The following is a 12,160-nucleotide window of genomic DNA, read 5'->3' on the forward strand; positions in this document are numbered from 1 at the left end:
AAAAAAAAAACCAACACAGAGAATTTTTTATATTAGCCGCACGTGCGAGCTAGGTTCTGTGTTTTGTGTACGCAGACTTGTTGTATTCAATCATACACATACAAAGACATACACATTGATACTCGCACTCGCTTCATTGCCAATCGAAAAATAGATGTTCGTTCCCAAAAACACAGTGAATCATTTGCAACACAATCTTGATTTCAAAGCGTCTGTATCTGTGTTGCGGCCCAACATCAAGTGTTTCTACGCTGTCAACTTCGTGTCGTGCACAATTTACATTGTACATACCAATACTATTGAAATATCAGCTGAAGTTAAACTGGTTACGCTTGAACTTTGAACAATCTCATTGGTTTTCGGTAATTCTAAATATTTGTTTTTATTTTAGTCTATAACGTGTTATTTACCGCACGCTAATCTTCGATACGACTGATTCGTTAATCCAACAGCATCATAGTAAAACTTAACAATTGAAAAAGGAATGACTTGCAGTTGTTGGTCAACGTTAAAGTTTTATTTAAAAAAAAGAATAAAATCGAATATAAATTGCTGCGCATAGTATTCGATATTGCGCAGTAAATGAAATACGATTGAAAGAATACGAAGTGTTGGTGAAGTGTTAAAATTGAGCATAAACTATGGCATTGTTGACTGAGAGTTGGGCAATTGACATTTTGACTATTTTGATTGGGGCACTTACCTTGGTGTATTTATTTTTCAAACGAACCTACACGTACTGGGAGCGGAAGGGAATTAAAGTATTGCCGGGGAAGAGTTATTTGTTCGGCCACTTCTCAAAGACAGTGTCGCAAAAAGAGTTTGTTGGTAACGAAGTGAAAGGTCTTTATGACAGCACAAATGAACCATTCATTGGAATCTATAGCATACTTCGGCCGATATTGCTGGTGCGCAATACTGATCTTATTCGATCGATTCTAATCAAGGATTTCACACATTTTACTGATCGTGGTGTTTATTGCAACGTAGAATATGACCCATTATCCGGACATCTATTTGCCTTGCCAGGTATGAAATAAATAATGTTACGTATGTAGTATGTACTATTAAAAAGTTTTTGCATATAAAAAACTGTCGGGTAGTTTATTTTTCGTTTTAATTTATATTGACACAGGTGATAGTTGGAAAAAACTTCGTAGCAAATTAACACCCGCCTTTACTTCGGGCAAGCTCAAAGCAATTTTTTCAACGCTACTTGACTGCGGTTCAACGTTACAAAATTACTTGGAAAAATTAGTTGATAAAAATGAATTGCTTGATGCACGCGAGATTGCTGCCTGCTACACAACAAATGTTACAGCTTCGGTGGCATTTGGAATCGATGTGGACACAATTAATGATCCGAATAATGATTTTCGTGTTTGTGGTCGTAAAATTTTTAGCATAAACATACGTAATATAATTCGATCGTTTTTGTTCTTCAATGCACCGCAAATTATGAAATTTCTCATGATGAAAGTGGCTGAACCAGAAGTAGAGACATTTCTACGCATGATTACAAAGCAAAATTTAGAGTATCGTGAGCAGAACAATGTAAGCCGCAAAGATATATTTCAGTTGCTAGTGCAGTTGCGTAATACAGGAACGATTCAGTTGGACGACCAATGGGATACGGTGATAGAAACCGATCAGAAACAAAAAACACTGACCGAAGACGAGATTGCCGCACAGACATTTGTTTTCTTCCTCGCTGGCTATGAAACGTCATCGACTACTCTCTCATTTTGTTTGTATGAATTGGCCAAAAATCTGGATGTTCAACAGCGCGTTCATAGCGAAATCGACGAAATTTTACTGAAGCACGACGGAAAATTAACATATGAATCCATTTCCGAAATGAAGTTATTGGAGGCTTGTATGGATGGTTGTTTCGATTTTTATTCCAAGTTTTTTTTTCAATCTGTGTATGTTTTTTATTTTTTTTATTTTGATTTGTTATTTTAACATCATAGAGACCTTACGGAAGTATCCAGTATTGCCGCTAATAAATAGACAATGCGTCAAAGAGTATCAAATTCCTGGGACCAATCATATTATTGAGAAAGGCGTGCACTTGTATATTCCTGTGCTTGGATTGCAAATGGATGAAAAATATTACGAGGAACCAGAAAAATTCATCCCCGATCGATTTATCGATGAAAATTCAGCCGGAAAGAACATTTCGAATAAACCGTACCTCCCCTTTGGCGATGGACCGCGAAATTGCATAGGTGAGTAAAGAAAATGGTTACTCGTAATTAAATTTCGACAATTTTTTTTGATGAAATACCGTTTTTTAGGCATGCGTTTGGGAAAACTGCAAACAAAAGTCGGACTGGTCATGATGCTACAGAAGTTCCGATATGAATTAACCGAGAAAGGCAAAAATACCGACATGGAATTCGATCCGAAATTCTTTTTCATAATGCCATTGGCTGGAATTAATTTACATGTTTCAAAAAGATAAAACATACATTTACATTTACATTCATTTGGATTAGGATGGGATTAACAGTGTTAATGGCACCAAATCTTCAAAATAACTGTAATATTTATATATCGATGGAAAGAGGACCTAAAAACCTACAATTTGTTATATAACTTCCCACATTATTCGTACATTTAGACATAATTTTGGTCACTTGTGTAAAAAAGTAGGCTGTCCGTCCATTTGTCCGTTGACACCTTTAATTAACACTAGCCTATTTATGTTGTCACTCATTTTAATCTAAATTTTTACAACGCATCAAGTGTTTGTGATTCACATCAAATAAAAATACACGAAAAACAAGACCAATGATTTTTTCACTGTGTCAAATTTGATTGGTTTTATTCACATTGAATTTTATTACATTTCATTTCACTTTTTAGTTTCATTGACACTTGAAAAAGAGACAACCATCTTGTTTGAGATGCTAGGTATATAAATTGGTAATTTGGTTGTTTTTCAGCATTCAGGAGTATGGTTTAAGACTTTGCAATTTTTGTTCTTGCAAGTTTGATCAGTGAGACACGGGTTGACACATTTTCCGTTTCTACACGCCCGATTTGAGTCGCACTGTACGTTATATGTACACGATTCTTCTCTGCTACATTCGGTAAGCGGGTGGCCGCTGTAGCCACTTGCACAGCTACAAACGCCGACATGATTGGTTGCTGTGCATACAGCATTGGCGGCACACACTTTGTCAGCGCAAGGATTTTTGCAGCGACGATCTTTGCATGCTAATGCATCTGCACATTGGGTATCTAATGTACATCTTTCTCCATCGCTTCGACCTAGTGGAATGATTCTTGATTATTTCATTTTGAAATTCTTCAAATCAAATATGAAAATATAGTAGGAAAGGATTTGTTCAAAACGTACCTGCAGCCGAAGTCGACAACACGAATAAGCACAGAGCAACGAAAATGGCCTAGAAATATAAATTATGTCAAATTTAAATATCTCAATGTTAATACATGAAATGAATAATTTCATCACTCGTAAGATTACTTACACAGAACAACTTCATCTTTCTCTTCAAAAACCGAGAACTTTAACTACTTCAAACGACCCACAATTGAAACTGTTTAATTTTTCGAGAAGAGTTTGCATTTATATATATTTGGAAGATTAGCGATTTTCCATTTTTAAACAGAGATAACTGAACGCATCAATATTTTTACTCTTTTCATATTAGTCTATGTTTTGATTATGAATTGTGTCAATCTCAACTGTTTGCTTGGCAAAATAAAAATTGTTTATATTTTTTTGTTACGTGAATTCGGGTTAGGGTTCATATTTAATCAAATCTATAGCGAAACAAACATTTTAGAACCAAAGACAAATTGAGAAAATCGAATGTCAACGGAATTAACAAATATCGGACAATCGCTGTGTCAAGTGGAGTGAGGAGTGTAAACAGCGAATGATTCTTGTTTTTCTTCTTGAAAGTAAATTGCGCAAACCACGATTCTTCTTATCAGAATCTAATGAACTAGAAAGCATGAGCTAATGAAGCCAATTATTACTCATGTGTTTCGAGAAGAGAAATTATTTTGGACAGGAATATCATTCTTGGCTTTAGATAAATAATAAAGCTGGGTTGTTTCCGAGATTGGCAATGAAATTCCAGTAAATAACAACAATTTAATCCGACTCTCACACTACAATCGTTTCAGTTACTTACTTCAGTTCTTACTCTTCGAGAAAGTATTTAAAATTACATAACAAATGTGAGAACATTTTTTCAACCAAAACTCACGAAACGGCTATTCTTTGTTCCTGAGAAAGACGAAGAGTGTTTATCATTTTAAATGATTCCACGTGCCAATTCAATGATATTCAAAAAATGTGCGAAATCTTCATCTATTTCAGACTTTTTTTTTAAATTCATCAAAATATGGACAAAGAATTCGATTAACAAGTGTGTGTGTGTGTGTGTGTGATAAAAAAAAGAGTGCGAATGATTGGAAAACTAGAATCTACTGCGAAAAAACAGGAAAGACAAAAATTCGACAAATTTTAATCTAATCGAAAAAAAAGTTGTCAAACTGTAACGATCGAGTTTATTTTCCATAAGATGATAACGAACTTTGAGTATTATTTTATTACGTTATCTTAAATTCGCACATCAAGTAAATGTAAAATTCAAAACAAACTTTGTATTCAAATCGAAAAAAAAACCGGTTGAATGGGCATCATAAGTGTATAGTTTTGGGTAGTGTTTACAAAATACAAACTTCAACGCAGTGAGTAGTTGGAGATTGTGGCTAATCATCGGGACTACTATCGGTAATCGAGTCATAACAAAGAGAGATAAGCTATTTCTAGTTACTTGTGATATTTTCATAAGAAAAATGTTAATTCTATGATTTATCTAGGTTGAATAAGATTTTTCAAAAAAAAGAAGAAAAAATTCTTGATGAATAAAGTACGATTCAAATGCATAATTTATATCAATTTCTGTAAGTCGTGAGCTCGTACGTATTGAGTTAGATTGGGTGAAAGAGATTAAATGGTAATCAGAATTCAACGAATACATCTGAAGCAGCACAGACTGGCAGGTGCAAAAAAACACCAAATCCAAATTATACTATTCGATGAACAACATTCACAAATTTTATAAACAAAACGACTTTTAACTTTTGTGCGATTTTATAATGACAAATCAGCATGACTTGCGTTTTATCTTAAGTGTGACAAGCAAGAAAAAGTGATAGATCATCATGAGCATAAACGATAGACAGGTAGATAAGCTCTATACATGCAGACTATAATCAAATCGATCATGTGTGTTGTTTTTGGCAAACGATTTCTATCTATTATGACGCACCACCACAGGTAAGCTATTTATTTTGTAAATATTCGACATTTTTCGGTTCGCCTTTTTCATGTTCTGTATAAATGGCAGTGGTTGCGAACCATTTGCACACAGTCGATGGAATATCATCATCAAGAGGATAACTACAAGTTGTTTGTGAACCGTTTGTGTGTGTGTGTGAGAATATCAGTGATAAAATATGGCTATTCTAACTAGTAGTTGGACAGTCGATTTCTTGGCACTTTTGATTGGTGCGCTGACAGTGCTTTACTTGATTATCAAACGCAATTATTCGTATTGGGAGCGAAAAGGTTTCAAAACTCTTCCGGGTTTCAATCATATCGTAGGGTAAATGTCCGAAAAACTCAAAAATGTACGAACAGAAGATGATTTTTGAGCAGAATATGACATGTTATGTACTCAAAAGTGTCTGACTGACGATGATTTTTGAGCAAAGCATTACATATACTCAAAAATGTTCAACCAAATCTGACTCGGCCTCCCATTAATTTTTATAAAGCCATTTCAAAAAGAACTTATTGGGAAAAGAATCTTTGGCCGATTTCTCCACGAGACTATACCGCAGCACGAATGAAGCGTACATTGGAATCTATGGATTGATGCGGCCGATGCTGTTGGTGCGCGACCCAGAGCTCCTTCGTTTGATTATGATCAAAGATTTTACGCACTTTACCGATCGCGGACTTCATTCGAATGAAGAATATGACCCATTATCCGGACATCTATTTGTATTACCAGGTTAACATATTTCTTATTCATTCTCGACCGTTATTCATTTCAAAAACAACATAAATATTCTTCAGGTCAAAAGTGGAAGAATCTACGGGGAAAATTGACACCTACATTTACCTCAGGTATGTACGCAATATAAATTTGTTGCGTTTTTTTTTCTTGCGCCAGAATAAAAAATATATTTACTTGTTTCGCATTCATCCGCGTAGGGAAGCTAAAGTCGATGTTTTCTACGCTGCTTGATTGTGGTTCGACGTTGCAGAATTATTTAGAAAAGTTAGCCAACAAGGGTGAAATGCTTGATGTGCGTGAGATCTCAGCCGCACACTCAACAAATGTCATTGCCTCCGTTGCCTTTGGAATCGATGTGGACACGATTAATGATCCGAATAATGATTTCCGTAAATATGGACGTAAAATTTTTGAATCAAATTTTTGGAATAATTTGAAAGGACTCATCGGATTTGTTGCGCCAAAACTGATGTCCTTCTTGCGGCTCAAAGCATTTGACGCGGATGTTGAAAAATTCATCATGTCGGTGGTGAAACAGGTCGGTGGTGAAAAAAATTTGTTGTTCTATTGAACGAGAATTTCTATTTTGTAAATTTTCAACCGTGAACAGAATTTAGAATATCGAGAGAAAAATAACGTTTCGCGGAAAGATTTCTTCCAACTGCTGATTCAGCTTCGAAATACGGGATCAGTTCAGTTGGACGATCAGTGGGATACTGTGATCAAAGCTGACGAAACCCAAAAGACCATGACATTGAACGAAATCGCCGCACAAACTTTCGTCTTCTTTGCAGCTGGATTTGAAACATCTTCGACTACACTCTCATTTTGTTTGTATGAATTGGCAAAAGATCCGAAAATTCAGCAGAGAGTGCACGAAGAGATTGACATCGTTTTGAACCAACACAACGGCCAAATTACCTATGTATCCATTTCAGATATGAAGTACTTGGAGGCCTGCATCGACGGTGAGTTGCCCCATTCAAAAAGAGTTCTTCATGATACCACCGTCTATTCATGAATTGGAAATTTCATCAATTCATTTTTTTTCCTTACAGAGACTCTTCGTAAATATCCTGTGGTCCCTTTGCTTCAACGTGAATGTGTCAAGGACTATCCAATCCCCGGCACGGACAAAGTTATCGAAAAAGGCGTTGAAATATTCATTCCAGCATTCGCAATCCAACACGATCAGAAATATTACGAAAACCCAGAAAAGTTCGATCCCGAGCGTTTCAATGAAGAAAATTCAGCCGGAAAAAATATAGTGAATAGGCCGTACATTCCATTTGGTGTAGGTCCAAGGAATTGCATCGGACTGAGAATGGGAAAGATGCAAACCAAAGTCGGTCTGGTTTTGATGTTACAAAAGTATCGATTTGAATTGGAAGAGAGATTGAAGAAAAATGAATTCAAATTTGACCCGCACGTGTTTTTGTTAAGTCCCCTTGGCGGCATTAACCTTCACATTATCAAGCGATAAACATTTTATTTATCGGTTAATTGACTACTAGTTGATAAGGATTAAATCACATTATTATACTTTGACAAACACATTTTTGGATTTTTTTGCGTCTGTTTCGCCGATTGCTATCTCTTGTAAAAATAAATCAATTACGGACAAACGATGGCATGACTGCTTATAGAACCTAGATCAACGAAAGAAGATTTCGAGTAAATATGTGTTCATTCTGCTCTTCGACCAAAATAGAACAAATTGCCACTCGCACACAGTCGTACATTCATTAAGAAACGGAATTTCGATGTGATTCGTTTGGTTGATTTTTTTTCTTCTGAGATTCGTATCAATTCTTAGACTTTTTTCGCTCTCTAAAATTAGGCACCAAAGAAGAAAAATCCATTTATTAATTCGATTCGTCTTGAATAGAAATTGATGACAAAGTTTTTCTTCCTTGACAAATCTCTTACAAAGCGATGGAAGTGAAAAAGGTAACATGAATAAATAAAAAATGACGAATTGATCCTGATGTAGTTTAAAACAGAGTTTGACTTATCCACCAGATATATGCTATGGCATAAAAAAAATATGCGCATATTTTTTCATGGTATAGCATATATCTGGCGGATAAGTCAAACTCTGGTTTAAAATTCAATGAATAAAAGTGTTACCAGCACTGAAATTGGGTTTTAATGAACTAAAAAAAATGTTTAATCTTCTTTAAAAAGTATTTATTCACAAAAAATCACCACAAGTCGTTTTTGATTGGTTCTTTTTATAAAAAAAAACAGAATTGACCCCGACGTGATTTGAACACGCAACCTTCCGATCTGGAGTCGGACGCGCTACCGTTGCGCCACGGAGTCATATTGACACTTTAGCGCCACTGCCAACATATAGTGAATGGCCGTTAGTTGATTCGAATGAAGGAATTTGCTTTTATTCAATTAATTTTGAATAGATTTTTATTTTGTCCGGTTATTAAATAAAGAAATCAGACCCAGACTGAACCACAAAGTCATTTGGATTCAAATAATCAAGTGTCAATATATGTCTGATGTGAGTTGAATGTAAACGAGTACGCATTTTGCGTCGCACATTCTTTCAATTACAACTAATTCTATTTATCTGTATTTAAAACGACCGGAATGGAATGTGAACATTATTATATTTTTTTACTTGAATTTGTCGGTTCATGCTGACTTATTCAACGTTTGATGACATGAAAAATACATCACAATTTTTTTATTTTAAGAACAAAATGAAATTGTATTTATAAAAACTTAATTCTGTTTGCTTCCTTTAAGCAGCATTAGAGATTAGATTTTGTTTTTAAAATTCAGTTGAGGTCGTTATTACCAAGTGACAATTGGAAAAATCATTGATTTGGCCTATTGACGTTGCTGTATCTCATTAATTGGCGAATATATTCGTATTGGGATCAAAAGGGTTCCAAAACACTGTCGGGCTATAATTATTTATTTGGTCACTTCAAAGAAGCGTTGGCACAGAAACAGTTTGCTGGGGATCTTGTAACGTATACTTATATCAGAACTATACTAGTTATAAAAATGTAATTCTGTTTGCTTCCTTTAAGCAGCATTAGAGATAAGATTTTGTTTTTAAAATTCAGTTGAGGTCTGTTTTATTCGGCCTATCCCAAGGAACAATTGTTAACGCAAATAATCCATTGCCAAGCGTATGTAAACGGTTGAATTTGGGCCCACATTTGGGTGTAGTTTCAGTCATGGAAGTAGAAGAAAAACAGTAAAAACAAATCAATTAGAATGATATAAAAACGATTATGAATCAATATTCAATATGCTAATAAATAGTGATTCTCACCTACGAGGTATTTTATATGATCCGACTAAGCCCCGTACTTCGGACAAGGCCACAATACTCAAAGCCCACCAAAGTAACAAAACGTTACAATTATTATTGTTTGAAAACTTAATCCTACATCAACTAAAAACTATTCTTCATCGGACACGTCGTCGAGAACGTAAACGTAATCATCGTCGCTGTCGCTATCGTTGTCATCTTGGTCGCCTTCGGCATTGTTCTGCGCGGCTGCAGCTGCTGCATGATGTTGTCTCGACAGTTGCGGATGCACATCCAAGCTCTTTATCATACAAAGACCTGAAACAACCGAAATCACAAACAACAATTGTTAGCCAGAATATTTCACTTTTTTTTTCAATGTACGATATATACCTTTGTACAATATGCACTTGGCAGCGACTTCATCCCGATGCCAAACAGTGTTCTGTTGATGTGGATGACGTGAATCGTTCCATGTGTTATCAGTGTTTAGCTGCCAGTTTTTGAACCATACATTGAGTTTCGGCACTAAACCATGTGAATACACTGGATGTACATTCAATCGTTCATATTCCGCAACAACATGTCGTCGCTCTCGTTGATACGACCGGTTGCTTTTCTTGCTGATGATCACACTGCTCAGGTGTTTGTCAGTCGTGATATTTGCTGCATGTGGAATGCATTGACGGCAGACTTTGTAGCGGTCGTTTCTTGTACGTCGATCAAATGGCCGAAAGCACTTTGCACACGTCTGCGATGTTTTGAATTCGTCAACCATCACCACCACACAATTGTGCAGTTTCTTGAAGCTGTTCAGTAGTTTCCGTACACCAGGGCACCGCAACCGTTTCTTAATACCAATTGGAGAATTTGGAGCCATTTGAGCTGCACCAAGGAAAATGAGCGATGGCAATTTTCTGGTCAAAAAAGCAGCGATGGTATCACTTGCACGGGTCTCCTCGATATGTTTATCGAGATTGAGGCGAATGTATTTACGTGCTGTGTAAACCTCCATTCCAGGCTGCAACATTTTCACACGATGTTCGATGTAACTCATCCAATTTGAGGCTCCCTTGGGCGATGGATAGAATGGATATTGATTTCGGTCATGTTGCTCCAATTCGGTGAACAATCGTAGCCATTTTTCCGATTTGCGCTTTCGTTTGCCATATTTCGCTCGCAAATGGTATTTCGGACCGTCGATCGTGATGTTTTCCTGTGTGAAATAAATAAGAACAAAGAATCATGATTATATGCATATAAATGAAATGACTGACAAAACAAACAAACAAATCATTGTTACTCACTTCCACACCGGATGCGATATGTTTTCGCACCGTGGTATTCCAGGTTCGCACACCAGGGTCCATGCCAAGCACGAAGCGGAAAACACCATTTTCGTACATTTCGTTGATTTGCTCGTGCGAATATTCGTGTGAGGGGCATTCTGGCTTCAGGAAACACAACGAAACAGCCACACTATCCGTCACGATTGTGTAGTCAAATCTCTTGCGATTGCCGACTTTCTGAATCTTGTCCATGTTGAATATTGTGTCCCAGGACACAAATGGATTGCTATCGTAGACCTTTTTCGAAATGTTAACCGGCTGGCCAAACAATCCTTTTGCCAACTTGATGGCACCCAATTTGCACGCCATTTGATAGAACAGATGAATATCGATCCGTATGTGCTTCATCTTGAAGTCATGAATCGGAATTACACGAAAGTTTTTTATTTTCGTTGGGCGTGCAATGGATGGCATGGCGTTGTGTAATCGATCCCGATAATATCGGCGCCAGAGATCATTCAAGAGCTCGTATCTTTCATGGTGGTTGAACACTAGCCGTTGAATGGTGATGAATATCGGTATTGTCTGGAACCAACTACCACGGACGAGATCACACAACTTCGTACCGACTGGTATTCCGATCATACGCGCTTGCTCGAGCAGCCGCTCCACATTCGCACTTGGTACTATGTTGTTGAACATAACTGATTTGGTGGCATTTTTCACATCGATGTCGCTGATGTTATGGCCAAGCAAATTGAGCTTATACCGTTGCAGCACGAAAAACGTTTTGATACGGGTGTAGCTCCACGTTTTGATGTTGTTCTTGACATTGGTGGTGTATTGATCAATGAGCTGATTGAATGCGTTTCCCATGCCTTCACGTTGTGGCCATCGGAAGTTTGGGACTGCTGCTTCGATTATTTGGCGGAAAGCCAACGGCAATTTGTGTCGGTTCTCGTTCAAAATGTTCTTGAAGCAATCCTTGATCAATTCGTATCCATTGCCTCTGAAAAAGCTGTGGTTATCTTCGTCGAATGCTCGGTTGTTCTCGAAAAGAAACAACAATGACGCCAAAACGGTGATGACGGTGGCTGTGTGGCACCAATTGTTGACTTGTGCCACAAAATTCGCGCGATATTGATCCCGAAGAACCGAATTCAGCGACAGTTTGACCGATCTCGGTCGCCCGTTCTGGGCCCGCTTTCTTTTCATGCTCACCAAATTTGATCTAATGAAAATGAAAATGAAAAATAAAATGGTGAACAAATTGATTAGAATTATTGCACTTTCGATCAAACACTGACTAAATTAACAATTTGTTTTGGAGAAACAATCAATGAACCATCAATACAACAATCAACTTGCCTCAACGAATTCTGACACCAAACTGACCATGCAATGCTGAACTTCGAATATTGTGCTCTTGTCGTTTCGCAAATGTCCTGTTAGTCAAAAATCACAACCGAATCAAATGCAAAACTAATACAACAGCACAATCCAGAAAAATGTGTTGA

At 36.8% G+C, this 12,160-nt stretch overlaps 2 protein-coding genes, 1 long non-coding RNA gene and 1 other non-coding gene across 5 annotated transcripts; 1 reads left to right on the top strand and 3 right to left on the bottom strand.

The window, feature by feature from the left end:
- The first annotated feature begins 295 nt into the window (after positions 1-295).
- LOC129565659 (uncharacterized) lies at positions 296-7,627 on the top strand. Its single transcript, XM_055440770.1, has 10 exons — positions 296-1,029; positions 1,136-1,885; positions 1,974-2,231; positions 2,301-2,464; positions 5,503-5,654; positions 5,827-6,065; positions 6,131-6,181; positions 6,269-6,609; positions 6,682-7,039; positions 7,130-7,627. Exons 1-10 carry the CDS (start codon positions 642-644, stop codon positions 7,552-7,554), a joined length of 3,126 nt encoding a protein of 1,041 aa, XP_055296745.1. The 5' UTR covers positions 296-641; the 3' UTR covers positions 7,555-7,627.
- On the bottom strand, positions 2,798-3,609 carry LOC129566538 (uncharacterized). The gene is made up of 3 exons (XR_008687736.1): positions 3,501-3,609; positions 3,368-3,416; positions 2,798-3,279 (listed from the first exon to the last, which is right to left on the bottom strand). It is a non-coding gene; the product is annotated as an uncharacterized LOC129566538 (long non-coding RNA).
- A 697-nt stretch (positions 7,628-8,324) lies between the features above and the next one.
- On the bottom strand, positions 8,325-8,396 carry Trnaw-cca (transfer RNA tryptophan (anticodon CCA)). The gene has a single exon. It is a non-coding gene; the product is annotated as a tRNA-Trp (tRNA).
- A 981-nt stretch (positions 8,397-9,377) lies between these two features.
- On the bottom strand, positions 9,378-12,149 carry LOC129566508 (uncharacterized). Of its 2 annotated transcripts, XM_055442530.1 has the most exons (4): positions 12,012-12,148; positions 10,662-11,874; positions 9,748-10,570; positions 9,378-9,672 (listed from the first exon to the last, which is right to left on the bottom strand). In XM_055442530.1, exons 2-4 carry the CDS (start codon positions 11,856-11,858, stop codon positions 9,506-9,508), a joined length of 2,187 nt encoding a protein of 728 aa, XP_055298505.1. In that variant the 5' UTR covers positions 11,859-11,874; positions 12,012-12,148; the 3' UTR covers positions 9,378-9,505. The 2 variants fall into 2 exon arrangements, with proteins under 2 accessions (XP_055298505.1, XP_055298504.1); XM_055442529.1 differs by having other exon boundaries at positions 10,662-12,149.
- Between the last annotated feature and the right edge of the window lie 11 nt (positions 12,150-12,160).

Source organism: Sitodiplosis mosellana, unplaced genomic scaffold (genome assembly GCF_009176505.1).
Source record: "Sitodiplosis mosellana isolate CC-2019 unplaced genomic scaffold, AAFC_SMos_1.0 Smas_scaffold_3, whole genome shotgun sequence".
Lineage (NCBI taxonomy): Eukaryota > Metazoa > Arthropoda > Insecta > Diptera > Cecidomyiidae > Sitodiplosis > Sitodiplosis mosellana.

Bases quoted from the DNA above. Each gene is read 5' to 3' on its own strand.
- LOC129565659 (XM_055440770.1), top strand. From the start codon at position 642: ATGGCATTGTTGACTGAGAGTTGGGCAATTGACATTTTGACTATTTTG. The intron at 1,030-1,135 runs GTATGAAATAAA...ATATTGACACAG, and splicing joins ACATCTATTTGCCTTGCCAG to GTGATAGTTGGAAAAAACTT. The intron at 5,655-5,826 runs GTAAATGTCCGA...ATTTTTATAAAG, and splicing joins GGTTTCAATCATATCGTAGG to CCATTTCAAAAAGAACTTAT.
- LOC129566508 (XM_055442529.1), bottom strand. From the start codon at position 11,858: ATGAAAAGAAAGCGGGCCCAGAACGGGCGACCGAGATCGGTCAAACTG. The intron at 10,571-10,661 runs GTGAGTAACAAT...TATTTCACACAG, and splicing joins ATATCGCATCCGGTGTGGAA to GAAAACATCACGATCGACGG. The intron at 9,673-9,747 runs GTATATATCGTA...CGGTTGTTTCAG, and splicing joins CAAGTGCATATTGTACAAAG to GTCTTTGTATGATAAAGAGC.